At 44.0% G+C, this 14,253-nt stretch overlaps 1 protein-coding gene across 4 annotated transcripts in view; it reads left to right on the top strand.

The window, feature by feature from the left end:
- The first annotated feature begins 174 nt into the window (after positions 1 to 174).
- LOC121531912 (S phase cyclin A-associated protein in the endoplasmic reticulum) overlaps positions 175 to 14,253 on the top strand; it is a 107,094-nt gene continuing 93,015 nt past the window's right edge. For 3 of the 4 annotated variants that reach the window (XM_041837466.2, XM_041837464.2, XM_041837463.2), the window contains exon 1: positions 175 to 495. In XM_041837466.2, coding sequence (XP_041693400.1) covers positions 319 to 495 — 177 coding nt within the window. In that variant the 5' untranslated portion in view covers positions 175 to 318. Of the gene's footprint in view, positions 496 to 3,235; positions 3,547 to 14,253 lie in introns of those variants that run through there. The other variant, XM_041837465.2, reaches the window with a different exon arrangement.

Raw genomic sequence — 14,253 nt, 5'->3', positions numbered from 1 at the left:
TTGACAATGTTTTACTAATTGTTTTTATCCCGCCCATTTACTTGGTTGCCATGGTTGAAAGTTTAACTCCCGCCGGGGTAGTCCGAATTATGAGCTTTGTGATTGGTTCGTATTTCTTCCGTTACAACCAAACAATTCATTATTGGATAGTCTATGTGTCTGTCATACATGTGATCATACACTTCCTGCAAAAAGCTAGGTTGCGTTTAGTTGTCAGTTGTGTCTTATGTCGTTTCCATCAACACCGAAAACGCGACAAATTAGTTTATTTTCAAATAAGTTTATCTTTGACCCCGAGAATTGAATTACATTACGTCAATGTCAAAAGACAGTCGCAACGATGGACGACGGCGTGGCGCTGGTCAACACCGACTCGGCCCTAGAATTGGACAAGGGCAAGGCGGAGACGGGAGGGAGAGGTCTGGCAGCAACAGCTCTGGATCCTCGCATGGAGGAGGCAAAAGCAGGAATACTCCCATAACCGTTGCCTCGAAGGTAGCTAGCTCTATTTTAAAGTTGTACTGTATAATATACCAGCAAAGTAATACCGCGTTTAGCCAGCCAACAAAAATAAACCAATTAGCTAAGGGTTTTAGACTGGGTTTCTGTATAAGCACTTTGTGACATCTGCTGATGTAAAAAAGGCCTTTATAAATACATTTGATTGATTAATTGATCGAGAGTTAGCTAACTTGGCTACTACTGTCGCTACTCTGGAGCGTTCTTTATATTGTCGCTAACTCGGCTCACCTGAAAAGCCACGGCTATTTTTTACCTAGTTAGGCAACTAAAGTAGCTAATGGTGTGTTGAATTGCAGGCCATTTTTGATAGGGGTTTTATTCCTTCTGTCCAAAGTAAATGTTTTCTTGTGTCGTGATGTTAATTATAGTTGCCGCAGAGCATAGTTACAGATGGAACAATAATACCGATATTTCACTGGATGTGTGGCCGGCAGTGGGAGAAGATGGAACGAGATGGATTTTTATGGAGCCAGATAGCTGCCAAAAGGTTGAACGTACATATTGTTAGGATCTTAAGAAAATCCATATGTAAATCGTTAGGATCATAAGAAAAGCCATGCGTGAAACATAACTGTTAAATTAGATCTGCAAATCTACAAACCCTATGTTACAACTATGAATGAACATTTACACGTTCAATTCTTTCTTTATGTCTCCCTTTACTCGGTTACATATCTTTTTTTTATATGTACAAACTTTTGTCAGGAATGTGGCATCTGCAAAGGACATGAACTGAACGTAGCTAGTCGAAGTTAGCTAGTCAATCAAGCAACTCTAGCCCAGATGTTAGTTGCTTTGCAGCTTCTGGTTTCATTTCCAAAATATTGGATATGTCCACGTCACCCAGAGATATGCCCATGCTGTAGAGATACACCTAGCGGACTGAAACTTCACTGTTGTAGGCATAATACAGTTAGTGCTATCTAGACTAGTAATAGAGAATGGAGACTTAACTTGAAAACGTGCAGGATACCTCTTTCCGGTTTCCCTGACTTCCATTTTTTTAGTACTAGGTTATGCTCGCGTAGCACTCCTCACAGGCCATTTGGTGTACAATTTTTTTGTTGGTGAGATGAAACTGCCAAAACTCTGAAAGGTATTATTGTACGTCAGAATTGCAGTACAAGATTTGTTCAAGCCTAAAATGTTATTCCGTAATCTTAACATGGTGTTTGTATGTTCACAGACGAAATTTCACGTTTACGTTTCATGCATGGATTTTCTTACGATGCTAACGATACGTACATTCAACCTTTTGGCAGCTATCTGGCTCCATAGATTTTGGCCGCCATTCTGCTAATTTTCTCATTGATTAAACATTTGATCTCAATACAATTTTATTTTCCCAGAACTAGAATCTGTTACGAACAGAGTGGACTAAGTTTTGTAGACTTTACCCTTTGCCAAAGCTTTTTTAAAAATTGCGTTGTTTAGGAGTGCAAAGCCGAATTGAGTTATAGCACAAGTGCACAAAATAGGAGGAAACTCTAAAGCACAATAAGAGCCCTGGAGAAATATAACATAAATATGCAAATGTATGCTAAAATGCGCCAATAGGATCTCGCTAGCTCGTGCTTGGCTCTGCCCACCACCTTGCTTGTTCTGCCCACTATGACTAATTTGTTCCCATTTGAAATGACGGGCTGTGGTCTGTCTTGGTTTAGTTATACTAATCTTTGGTATAATATTCGGTTCATATAGCTATGATTTGATATTGACTTACTAGCTACGTTAGATCTTTTGTTTTGCTAACTAGCGTTAGCTAAACTTCGCTACAAATTAGAGGGCAGCCTACTCTGATGACTGATCCCTTTAATATTTTGAATGTATATATTTACGATGCCCTCACAAAGGATTTATTGGCATGAAAACCTTTAGAATTTGTAAGTATTGGTTATAGTCACAAATGGCCTGCCAAAACACAGTGATGAAATGCTTTGTCAACATGTGGCAATACGTTGTCAGCTGTCAAAATTAGTTGATAAAATTAAAACAGTCCAAATCTTCACTTTGTGGTGTTATGTCAGTCATTAGGAAAAACAATAATTCACTGGAGCTGTGGATGTGGATGTTCTTTCTAAAGATGGGTGTGCTCAGGTTATTGCTCAGACAAAAAGTAAACATTCTTAATAGTTCCAGTTCAGCCTTTCTTTCATTGCTAAAGACACCAAAGGGTTGATTCTTTTTTTTGTCGTTGTGTTGTTTTCCAGAAGAATCTCTGCTCACACTAAATATCTTGCTGCATACCTCATATGCTAGTAGCAAAGCTTATTTTGAAACTGTTACTCATTTGGCACAGTTGCAGGTGGAACATGTGGGTTTGTGTTTGTCCTCCAGCTTTGTATGATTAATTGCAGGCAGACCATGTGGGTTTGTGTTTGTTCTCCAGCCTTGTATGATTTATCCACTGCCAAGTCCAATCGGATGCTGCTGAGCCTCAGCCTCTCTGGCTAATGCAGGCTTACATTAGCACACTCCTTGGGCCTGCAGCTACACTCATTACTGGCAGTGGAGGACGGGGGCTGAGGGGCAGGCCTGCTGTGTGCGTGCACATGACTGCACAGTGCTGAGGGGGAGAGAGGGGGCTGCGATGCAGTGCTGTGAGAGGAGCTGTAAACACAGGAAGCAGTGCAGAGGAAAGGAGAGGAGAGGAGAGCCGGGTGGGTGGCAGGAAGGCAGACGCGCAGCAGCAGTGGTCGGCAGCACGGGCCCGGGGGCTGGCTGCTAGCTCAGCACAGTGCTCAGAGCTCAGCCCTGATTACAAACAGAGCAGAAAGGATTGACAGCCAGCTAAGCACCTGGCTCTCTCAATCGCCATTGGTGGTGAAGTTGACACAGCTGGGCAAGTTGCTATAGCAGTGCAAGCGACACACTGTCTATTTTGATCCTACTGTCAGATGACGATATCACCTAGCACAAGTGGCAATGCCGGCAAGGGGAAACAGGTTGGCTGAAGTGGGCTGCAAAAGTATGTCAGGTGTGGATAAGGATGAAGAACCTGCTTACAGACTCTACTTCTATTCTGTATGTATCTTCTAATCCATCTCGTTCTCTCTCTCCTCACTCTCTCACTCTTTCAGCATGCATCTGTTTGTAAACCTGCTGTTTTAAAGGGAAACTCTTTTTAAAACTACACCTGGCTTTTTCCTGTGTGCATGTAGAGGCTCAGTCTGTAAACGAGTTGGCATAACAAGACTGTGTATTCTCCGCCTTAAATGTAGAAGTGCTCCAAAAAAACCTGCACTGTCTTCCATAGGCAAGGCCAGGTGGCAGGTTGCAGCAGCTGATTAAGTGGATCAGGAGAGCCTTTCCGTAAGCCTTGCCTACCTCAGGCTGTACAGCTAGCAGTCAGTCAAGATGGGCTTCCCTTCATGTCAAGAGTCATCTGTCATAAGATGGCTGCCAAGCCTATGAAACAGTGTTAATATTTACTGTCAGCCGGGCGAAGGGTTTGCTATGATGGTAACCTAGCTTGCTATTTGTTCATTTCAGTGGGGTTTGGCTACTCTGTTTGATGTGCAGCCTAGGGATGTTGGTGCTTGATCCTATTGTCCTTATGCTTTTCTGGTAAGAGAATGAAGCTGGGCATTTCCATCTAAAAGGACCCATGAGCACCAACATGAACAGTTCATAGAAGCATGTCAAATTGGGATTCAAATGAAAGCTAAGAGTGTAGGCTTGGGTGGTATACCGTATACCGGGGTATTTTGAAATGACCATGAGATGGTTTCTCAATGCTGTCGGAAATATTTATTTTAAGTTTTTCAATACATTTGTATATTTGTAGCTACTTTTTAAGTAAATACCTGCAGTCAACTTGTGCAATACATTTAGGAGATAAAGCAGATCACGTTCTATATTTACATTTTAGTCATTTAGCAGACGCTCTTATCCAGAGCGACTTACAGTTAGTGAGTGCATACATTTTTCACCTGTCACATTGTTTTTACATTATGAAGCTTCCGTAGTTTCCCAGAACAGTTGAGCCATTCATGTGTTTGTTTGTAAATAGCACAACGGGAGAAAGTGGGAGCAAATCAAATTTTATTTGTCACATGCGCCGAATACAACAGGTGTAGACCTTATCGTGATATGCTTACTTACAAGCCCTTAACCAACAATGCAATTTTAAGAAAATCAGAGTTAAAGTATTTACTAAATAAACTAAAGTTAAAAAAGTAACACAATAAAATAACAATAACGAGGCTATATACATGGGGTACTGGTACAGAGTCAATGTGCGGGGCTACAGGTTAGTTTAGGTAATTGAGGTAATATGTACATGTAGGTAGGGGTAAAGTGACTAGGGGGTCAATGAAAATAGTCCAGGTAGCCATTTGATTAATTGTTCAGCAGTCTTATGGCTTGTAGGGTAGAAGCTGTTAAGACATTTTTTGGACCTAGACTTGGTGCTCCGGTACCGCTTGCAATGCGGTAGCAGAGAGAGCAGTCTATGACTTGGGTGGCTGGAGTCTTTGACAATTTTTTGGGCCTTACTCTTACACCGCCTAGTATAGAGGTCCTGTATGGCAGGAAGCTTGGCCCAAGTGATGTACTGGGCCATACACTCTACCCTCTGTAGCACCTTGCAGTCAGATGCCGAGCAGTTGCCATACCAGGCGGTGATGCAACCGGTCAGGATGCTCTCGATGGTGCAGCTGTATAACTTTTTGAGGATCTGAGGACCCATGCCAAATCTTTTCAGTCTCCTGAGGGGGAGTAGGCATTGTCGTGCCCTCTTCACAACTTTCTTGGTGTGTTTGGACCATGATAGTTTGTTGATGATGTGGACACCAAGGAACTTGAAGCTCTCGACCCACTCGACTACAGCCCGTCGATGTGAATGAGGGCGTCATCCCTCCTTTTCCTGTAGTCCACGATCAGCTCCTTTGTCTTGCTCACGTTGAGGGAGAGGTTGTTTTCCAGGTCTCTGACCTCCTCCATATAGCTTAGTGATGAGCTTTGTGGGCACTATGGTGTTTAACGCTGAGCTGTAGTCAATGAACAGCATTCTCACATAGGTGTTCCTTTTGTCCAGGTGGGAAAGGGCGGTGTGGAGTGCAATTGAGATTGCGTCATATGTGGATCTGTTGGGGCGGTATGCGAATTGGAGTGGTTCTAGGGTTTCCGGGATGATGGTGTTGTGAGCCATGACCAGCCTTTCAAAGTACTTTATGGCTGAGTGCTACGGGGCAGTACCTTGGCGTTCTTGAAACATGTAGGTATTACAGACTCGGTCAGGGAGAGGTTGAACATGTCAGTGAAGACACTTGCCAGTTGGTCCACGTATGCTCGGAGTACACGTCCTGTTAATTTGTCTGGCTCCGCAGCCTTTTGAATGCTGACCTGTTGAAAGGTCTTACTCACATCGTCTACAGGGAGCGAGATCACACAGTCGTCCGGAACAGCTGGTGCTCTCATGTATACTTCAGTGTTGCTTGCCTCGAAGCGAGCATTAAAGGCATTTAGCCCGTCTGGTAGGCTCGCTTCACTGGGCAGCTCATTGCTTGGTTTCCCTTTGTAGTCCGTAATAGTTTGCAAGCCCTGCCGACGAGCATCAGAGCTGGTGTAGTAGGATTCAGTCTTAGTCCTGTATTGACACTTTGCCAGTTTGATGGTTCAACTGAGGGCATAGCGGGATTTCTTATAAGCATCCGTATTAGTGTCCCGCTCCTTGAAAGCAGCAGCTCTAGCCTTTAGCTCGGTGTGGATATTGCCTGTAATCCATGGCTTCTGGTTGGGATATGTACGTATGGTCACTATGGGGATGACATCATCAATGCACTTATTGATGAAGCCGGGGACTGAGGTGGTATACTCCTCAATGCTATCGGATGAATCACGGAACATATTCCAGTCTGTGCAAGAAAAACAGTCCTGTAGCTTAGCATCCGCGTCATCTGACCGCTTCCGTATTGAGCGAGTCACTGGTACTTCTTGCTTTCGTTTTTGCTTTTAAGCATGAATCAGGAGAATAGAATTATGGTCAGATTTGCCAAATGGAGGGAGAGCATTGTACGCGTCTCTGTGTGTGGAGTAAAGGTGGCCTAGAGTTGTTTTTTTTCTCCTCTGGTTGCACGTGACATGCTTGTAGAAATTAGGTAAAACAGATTTAAGTTTTCCTGCAGTAGAGTCCCTGGCCACTAGGAGCGCCGCTTCTGGATGAGTATTTTCTTGTTTGCTTATGGCCTTAGTGCGGTCTTAGTGCCAGCATCGGTTTGTGGGGGTAAATAGACAGCTACAAAAATATAGATAAACTCTCTTGGTAAATAGTGTGGTCTACAGCTTATCATGAGGTACTCTACCTCAGGCGAGCAAAACCTCAAGACTTTCATATTAGAGATCGCGCACCAGCTGTTATTGACAAATGGACACAGACCACCACCCCTCGTCTTACCGGGGTAGTTGTTCTGTCTTGCCAAACTGAATATTATCCATGTCATCATTCAGCCACTACTCAGTGAAACATAAGATATTACAGTTTTTAATATCCCGTTGGTAGAATAGTCTTGACCGGAGCTCATCCAGTTTATTCTCCAGTGATTGCACGTTGGCTAATAGGACGGATGGTAGAGGCGGGTTACCCATTCGCCGACGAATTCTCACAAGGCACTCGGATCTGCGGCCCCTGAATCGCCGTCTCCTCTTCATGCGAATGACGGGTATTTGGGCCTGGTCCGGGAGCAGCATTATATCCTTTGCTTCATCAATCAATCAATCAATTTTATTTTATATAGCCCTTCTTACATCAGCTAATATCTCGAAGTGCTGTACAGAAACCCAGCCTAAAACCCCAAACAGCTAGTAATGCAGGTGTAGAAGGACGGTGGCTAGGAAAAACTCCCTAGAAAGGCGAAAACCTAGGAAGAAACCTAGAGAGGAACCAGGCTATGAGGGGTGGCCAGTCCTCTTCTGGCTGTGCCGGGTGAAGATTATAACAGAACCATGCCAAGATGTTCAAAAATGTTCATAAGTGACAAGCATGGTCAAATAATAATCAGGAATAAATCTCAGTTGGCTTTTCATAGCCGATCATTAAGAGTTGAAAGCAGCAGGTCTGGGACAGGTAGGGGTTCCATAACCGCAGGCAGAACAGTTGAAACTGGAATAGCAGCAAGGCCAGGCGGACTGGGGACAGCAAGGAGTCACCACGGCCGGTAGTCCCGACGTATGGTCCTAGGGCTCAGGTCTCTCAGTTGGCTTTTCATAGCCGATCATTAAGAGTTGAAAACAGCAGGTCTGGGACAGGTAGGGGTTTCGTAACCGCAGGCAGAACAGTTGAAACTGGAATAGCAGCAAGGCCAGGCGGACTGGGGACAGCAAGGTGTCATCATGCCCGGTAGTCCTGACGTATGGTCCTAGGGCTCAGGTTCTCAGAGAGAAAGAGAGAACGAGAGAATTAGAGAGAGCATACTTAAATTCACACAGGACACTGGATAAGACAGGAGAAGTACTCCAGGTATAACCAACTAACCCCAGCCCCCCGACACATAAACTACTGCAGCATAAATACTGGAGGCTGAGACAGGAGCGGTCCGGAGACACTGTGGCCCCATCCGAAGAAACCCCGGACAGGGCCAAACAGGAAGGATATAACCCCACCCACTCTGCCAAAGCACAGCCCCCGCACCACTAGAGGGATATCCTCAACCACCAACTTACAATCCTGAGACAAGGCCGAGTATAGCCCACAGAGGTCTCCACCACAGCACAAACCAAGGGGCGCCAACCCAGACAGGAAGATCACGTCAGTAACTCAACCCACTCAAGTGACGCACCCCTCCCAGGGACGGCATGAAAGAGCACCAGCAAGCCAGTGACTCAGCCCCTGCAACAGGGTTAGAGGCAGAGAACCCCAGTGGAGAGGGGAACCGGCCCGGCAGAGACAGCAAGGGCTGTTCGTTGCTCCAGAGCCTTTCCGTTCACCTTCACACTCCTGGGCCAGACTACACTCAATCATATGACCTACTGAAGAGATAAGTCTTCAGTAAAGACTTAAAGGTTGAGACCGAGTCTGCGTCTCTCACATGGGTAGGCAGACTGTTCCATAAAAATGGAGATCTATAGGAGAAAGCCCTGCCTCCCGCTGTTTGCTTAGAAATTCTAGGGACAATTAGGAGGCCTGCGTCTTGTGACCGTAGCGTACGTATTGGTATGTACGGCAGGACCAACTCGGAAAGATAGGTAGGAGCAAGCCCATGTAACGCTTTATAGGTTAACAGTAAAACCTTGAAATCAGCCCTTGCCTTAACAGGGAAGCCAGTGTAGGGAAGCTAGCACTGGAGTAATATGATCAAATTTCTTGGTTCTAGTCAGGATTCTAGCAGCCGTATTTAGCACTAACTGAAGTTTATTTAGTGCTTTATCCGGTAGCCGGAAAATAGAGCATTGCAGTAGTCTAACCTAGAAGTAACAAATGCATGGATTAATTTTTCTGCATCATTTTTGGACAGAAAATTTCTGATTTTTGCAATGTTACGTAGATGGAAAAAAGCTGTCCTTGAAACAGTCTTGATATGTTCGTCAAAAGAGAGATCAGGGTCAAGAGTAACGCCGAGGTCCTTCACAGTTTTATTTGAGACGACTTTACAACCATCAAGATGAATTGTCAGATTTAACAGAAGATCTCTTTGTTTCTTGGGACCTAGAACAAGCATCTCTGTTTTGTCCGAGTTTAAAAGTAAAAAGTTTTCAGCCATCCACTTCCTTATGTCTGAAACACAGGCTTCTAGCGAGGGCAATTTTGGGGCTTCACCATGTTTCATTGAAATGTACAGCTGTGTGTCATCCGCATAGCAGTGAAAGTTAACATTATGTTTTCGAATAACATCCCCAAGAGGTAAAATATATAGTGAAAACAATAGTGGTCCTAAAACGGAACCTTGAGGAACACCGAAATGTACAGTTGATTTGTCGGAGGACAGACCATTCACAGAGACAAACTGATATCTTTCCGACAGGTAAGATCTAAACCAGGCCAGAACTTGTCCGTGTAGACCAATTTGGGTTTCCAGTCTCTCCAAAAGAATGTGGTGATCGATGGTGTCAAAGGCAGCACTAAGGTCTAGTAGCACGAGGACAGATGCAGAGCCTCGGTCTGACGCCATTAAAAGGTCATTTACCACCTTCACAAGTGCAGTCTCAGTGCTATGATGGGGTCTAAAACCAGACTGAAGCATTTCGTATACATTGTTTGTCTTCAGAAAGGCAGTGAGTTGCTGCGCAACAGCTTTTTCTAAAATTTTTGAGAGGAATGGAAGATTCGATATAGGCCGATTAGTTTTTTATATTTTCCGGGTCAAGGTTTGGCTTTTTCAAGAGAGGCTTTATCACTGCCACTTTTAGTGAGTTTGGTACACATCCGGTGGATAGAGAGCTGTTTATTATGTTCAACATAGGAGGGCCAAGCACAGGAAGCAGCTCCTTCAGCAGTTTAGTAGGAATAGGATCCAGTATGCAGCTTGAAGGTTTAGAGGCCATGATTATTTTCATCATTGTGTCAAGAGATATAGTACTAAAACACTTAAGTGTCTCTCCCGATCCCAGGCCCTCGCAGAGTCTGTGCAGATCCAGGACAGCTAAGCCCTGGAGGAATACGCAGATTCAAAGAGGAGTCCGTAATTTGCTTTCTAATGGTCATGATCTTTTCCTCAAAGAAGTTCATGAATTTATTACTGCTGAAGTGAAAGCCATCCTCTCTTGGGGAATGCTGCTTTTTAGTTAGCTTTGCAACAGTATCAAAAAGAAATTTTGGATTATTCTTATTTTCCTCGATTAAGTTGGAAAAGTAGGATGATCGAGCAGCAGTGAGGGCTCTTCGGTACTGCACGGTACTGTCTTTCCAAGCTAGTCGGAAGACTTCCAGTTTGGTGTGGCGCCATTTCCGTTCCAATTTCCTGGAAGCTTGCTTCAAAGCTCGGGTATTTTCTGTATACCAGGGAGCTAGTTTCTTATGACAAATGTTTTTCGTTTTTAGGGGTGCAACTGCATCTAGGGTATTGCGCAAGGTTAAATTGAGTTCCTCAGTTAAGTGGTTAACTGATTTTTGTCCTCTGACGTCCTTGGGTAGGCAGAAGGAGTCTGGAAGGGCATCAAGGAATTTTGTGTTGTCTGAGAATTTATAGCACGACTTTTGATGCTCCTTGGTTGGGGTCTGAGCAGATTATTTGTTGCGATTGCAAACGTAATAAAATGGTGGTCCGATAGTCCAGGATTTTGTGGAAAAACATTAAGATCTACAACATTTATTCCATGGGACAAAACTAGGTCCAGAGTATGACTGTGGCAGTGAGTAGGTCCAGAGACATGTTGGACAAAACCCACTGAGTCGATGATGGCTCGAAAGACTTTTTGGAGTGGGTCTGTGGACTTCTCCATGTGAATATTAAAATCACCAAAAATTAGAATATGATCTGCTATGACTACAAGGTCTGATAGGAATTCAGGAAACTCAGAGAGGAACGCTGTATATGGCCCAGGAGGCCTGTAAACAGTAGCTATAAAAAGTGATTGAGTAGGCTGCATAGATTTCATGACTAGAAGCTCAAAAGATGAAAACGCCATTTTTTTTTGTAAATTGAAATTTGCTATCGTAAATGTTAGCAACACCTCCGCCTTTGCGGGATGCACGGGGAATATGGTCACTAGTGTAACCAGGAGGTGAGGCCTCATTTAACACAGCAAATTCATCAGGCTTAAGCCATGTTTCAGTCAGGCCAATCACATCAAGATTATGATCAGTGATTAGTTCATTGACTATGACTGCCTTTGAAGTGAGGGATCTAACATTAAGTAACCCTATTTTGAGATGTGAGGTATCACGATCTCTTTCAATAATGGCAGGAATGGAGGAGGTCTTTATCCTAATAAGATTGCTAGGGTGAACACCGCCATGTTTAGTTTTGCCCAACCTAGGTCGAGGCACAGACACAGTCTCAATGGGTATGGCTGAGCTGACTACACTGACTATGCTATTGGCAGACTCCACTAAGCTGGCAGGTTGGCTAACAGCCTGCTGCCTGGCCTGCACCTATTTCACTGTGGGGCTAGAGGAGTTAGAGCCCTATCTATGTTGGTAGATAAGAGGAGAGCACCCCTCCAGCTAGGATGGAGTCCGTCACTCCTCAGCAGGTCAGGCTTGGTCCTGTTTGTGGGTGAGTCCCAGAAAGAGGGCCAATTATCCACAAATGTTATCTTTTGGGAGGGGCAGAAAACAGTTTTCAACCAGCGATTGAGTGCTGAGACTCTGCTGTAGAGCTCGTCACTTCCCCTAACTGGGAGGGGGCCAGAGACAATTACTCGATGCCGACACATCTTTCTAGCTGATTTACACGCTGAAGCTATGTTGCACTTGGTGACCTCTGACTGTTTCATCCTAACATCGTTGGTGCCGACGTGGATAACAATATCTCTATACTCTCTACACTCGCCAGTTTTAGCTTTAGCCAGCACCATCTTTAGATTAGCCTTAACGTCGGTAGCCCTGCCCCCTGGTAAACAGTGTATGATCTCAGACCCCGTAACGGGAGGAGTAGAGACAAGAGAAGACTCAGACTCAGACTCCGACTCGCTACATAATGGGGAAAACCGGTTGAAGGTTTCTGTCGGCTGAATGAGCGACACCGGTTGAGCATTCCGACAGTATTTCCCTCCAGAAGCCATGAGAAAGTTGTCCGGCTGCGGGGACTGTGCGGGGGGATTTATACTAACGTTACTGTCTGTACTTACTGGTGGCACAGACGCTGTTTCTTCCTTTCCTACACTGAAATTACCCTTGCCTAACGATTGCGTCTGAAGCTGGGCTTGTAGCACAGCTATTCTCGCCGTAAGGCGATCGTTCTCCTGTATATTATGAGTACAGCGACTGCAATTAGAAGACATCATGTTAATGTTACTACTTAGCTTCGGCTGTTGAAGATGTTGACGAACCATGTCCAGATAAAGCGTCCGGAGTGAAAAAAGTTGAATAAGGGAAAAAAGTTGCGATGGAAAAAAGGAAAATAAAGTAAAATTGGCAGCTAAAACGCACAGGAAAATGACTCTTCTGTCTCGGGATAAAACGTCCGGGGTGAAAAAGTTTAACGAAAAAAGATGAGTGAGGACAAAACTAAAAAGTTGGTAAATTTGTTGAACACAGAGATTGATTAAACGTTTAATAAAAGTAAAACGTGAATAGTTTGGCAGGTAGCCAAGTAGCAACAAACAGCACAGCAGCACGGAGACAATGCGGAAGCGAGACGGAAGTCATATTCATGAAAGAAAAATCTTTGTCCAGTTCGAGGTGAGTAATTGCTGTTCTGATATCCAGAAACTCTTTTCCGTCATAAGAGACGGTAGCAGAAACATTATGTACAAAATAAGTTACAAACAATGCGAAAAACACACAAAATAGCACAATTGGTTAGGAGCCCGTAAAACGGCAGCCATCCCCTCCGGCGCTATTACCAAGTGAGTCCAGCTGTGTTTTGACAGGGGTCGCATTTTATATTTAAGGTCGTGTTTTTATTGCTTAAATAGAGTGATCAGGGTCATTCAACAAAAATAACTTAGTGCAACACATTTGGCAGAAAATGCCTTCATTTTCATCAGATGACAACAGAAGTGAAATGCTATTTGGCTGGCAGCCACACAAGTAAATGAGTTTGAATGAAAAAGAAAGGTATTTTTTGCAAAAAACGATGCATGGCCATCATATTTCTAATGTTTATCATAGAAAGAATGTAGCCAGCTAAATGTCCTAATGTTTTGCTTGCATTTTACCAGTGAAAAGTAGGAAAGACGTTGTTGTCAGTGATGTCTGGTGAGGACCTGCCTTACAACAGGCCTACAAGCCCTCAGTCCAGCCTCGCTCAGCCTATTGCGGACAGTCTGAGCACTGATGGAGGGATTGTGTGTTCCTGGTGTAACTCGGGCAGTTGTTGTTGCCGTCCTGTACCTGTCCCGCAGGTGTGATGTTCCGATGTACTGATCCTGTGCTGGTGGTGTTACACGTGGTCTGCCACTGCGAGGACGATCAGCTGTCCGTCCTGTCTCCCTGTAGCGCTGTCTTAGGCGTATCACAGTACAGACATTGCAATTTATTGCCCTGGCCACATCTGCAGTCCTCATGCCTCCTTGCAGCATGCCTAAGGCACGTTCACGCAGATGAGCAGGGACCCTGGGCATCTTTCTTTTGGTGTTTTTCAGATCAGTAGAAAGGCCTCTTTAGTGTTTTCATAACTGTGACCTTAATTGCCTACCGTCTGTAAGCTGTTAGTGTCTTAACGATCGTTCCACAGGTGCATGTTCATTAATTGTTTATGGTTCATTGAACAAGCATGGGAAACAGTGTTTAAACCCTTTACAATTAAGATCTGTGAAGTTATTTGGATTTCTACTAATTATCTTTGAAAGACAGGGTCCTGAAAAAGGGACGTTTCTTTTTTTGCTGAGTTTATATACAGTACCAGTCAAAAGTTTGGACACACCTACTCATTCAAGGGTTTTTCTTAATTTTTACAATTTTTTACATTGTAGAATAATAGTGAAGACATCAAAACTATGAAATAACACAAATGTAATCATGTAGTAAACAAAAGTGTTAAACAAATGAAAATATATTTTATATTTGAGATTCTTCAAATAGCCACCCTTTGCCTTGATGACAGCTTTGCACACGCTTGGCATTCTCTCAACCAGCTTCACCTGGAATGCTTTTCCAACAGTCTTGAAGGAGTTCCCACATAAGCTGAG

The sequence above is a fragment of the Coregonus clupeaformis genome, chromosome 19 (assembly GCF_020615455.1).
Source record: "Coregonus clupeaformis isolate EN_2021a chromosome 19, ASM2061545v1, whole genome shotgun sequence".
NCBI classification, from domain to species: Eukaryota; Metazoa; Chordata; class Actinopteri; order Salmoniformes; family Salmonidae; genus Coregonus; species Coregonus clupeaformis.
The sequence above is the reverse complement of the archived record's forward strand: the minus strand, read 5'-3'. Positions and strand labels throughout refer to the sequence as shown.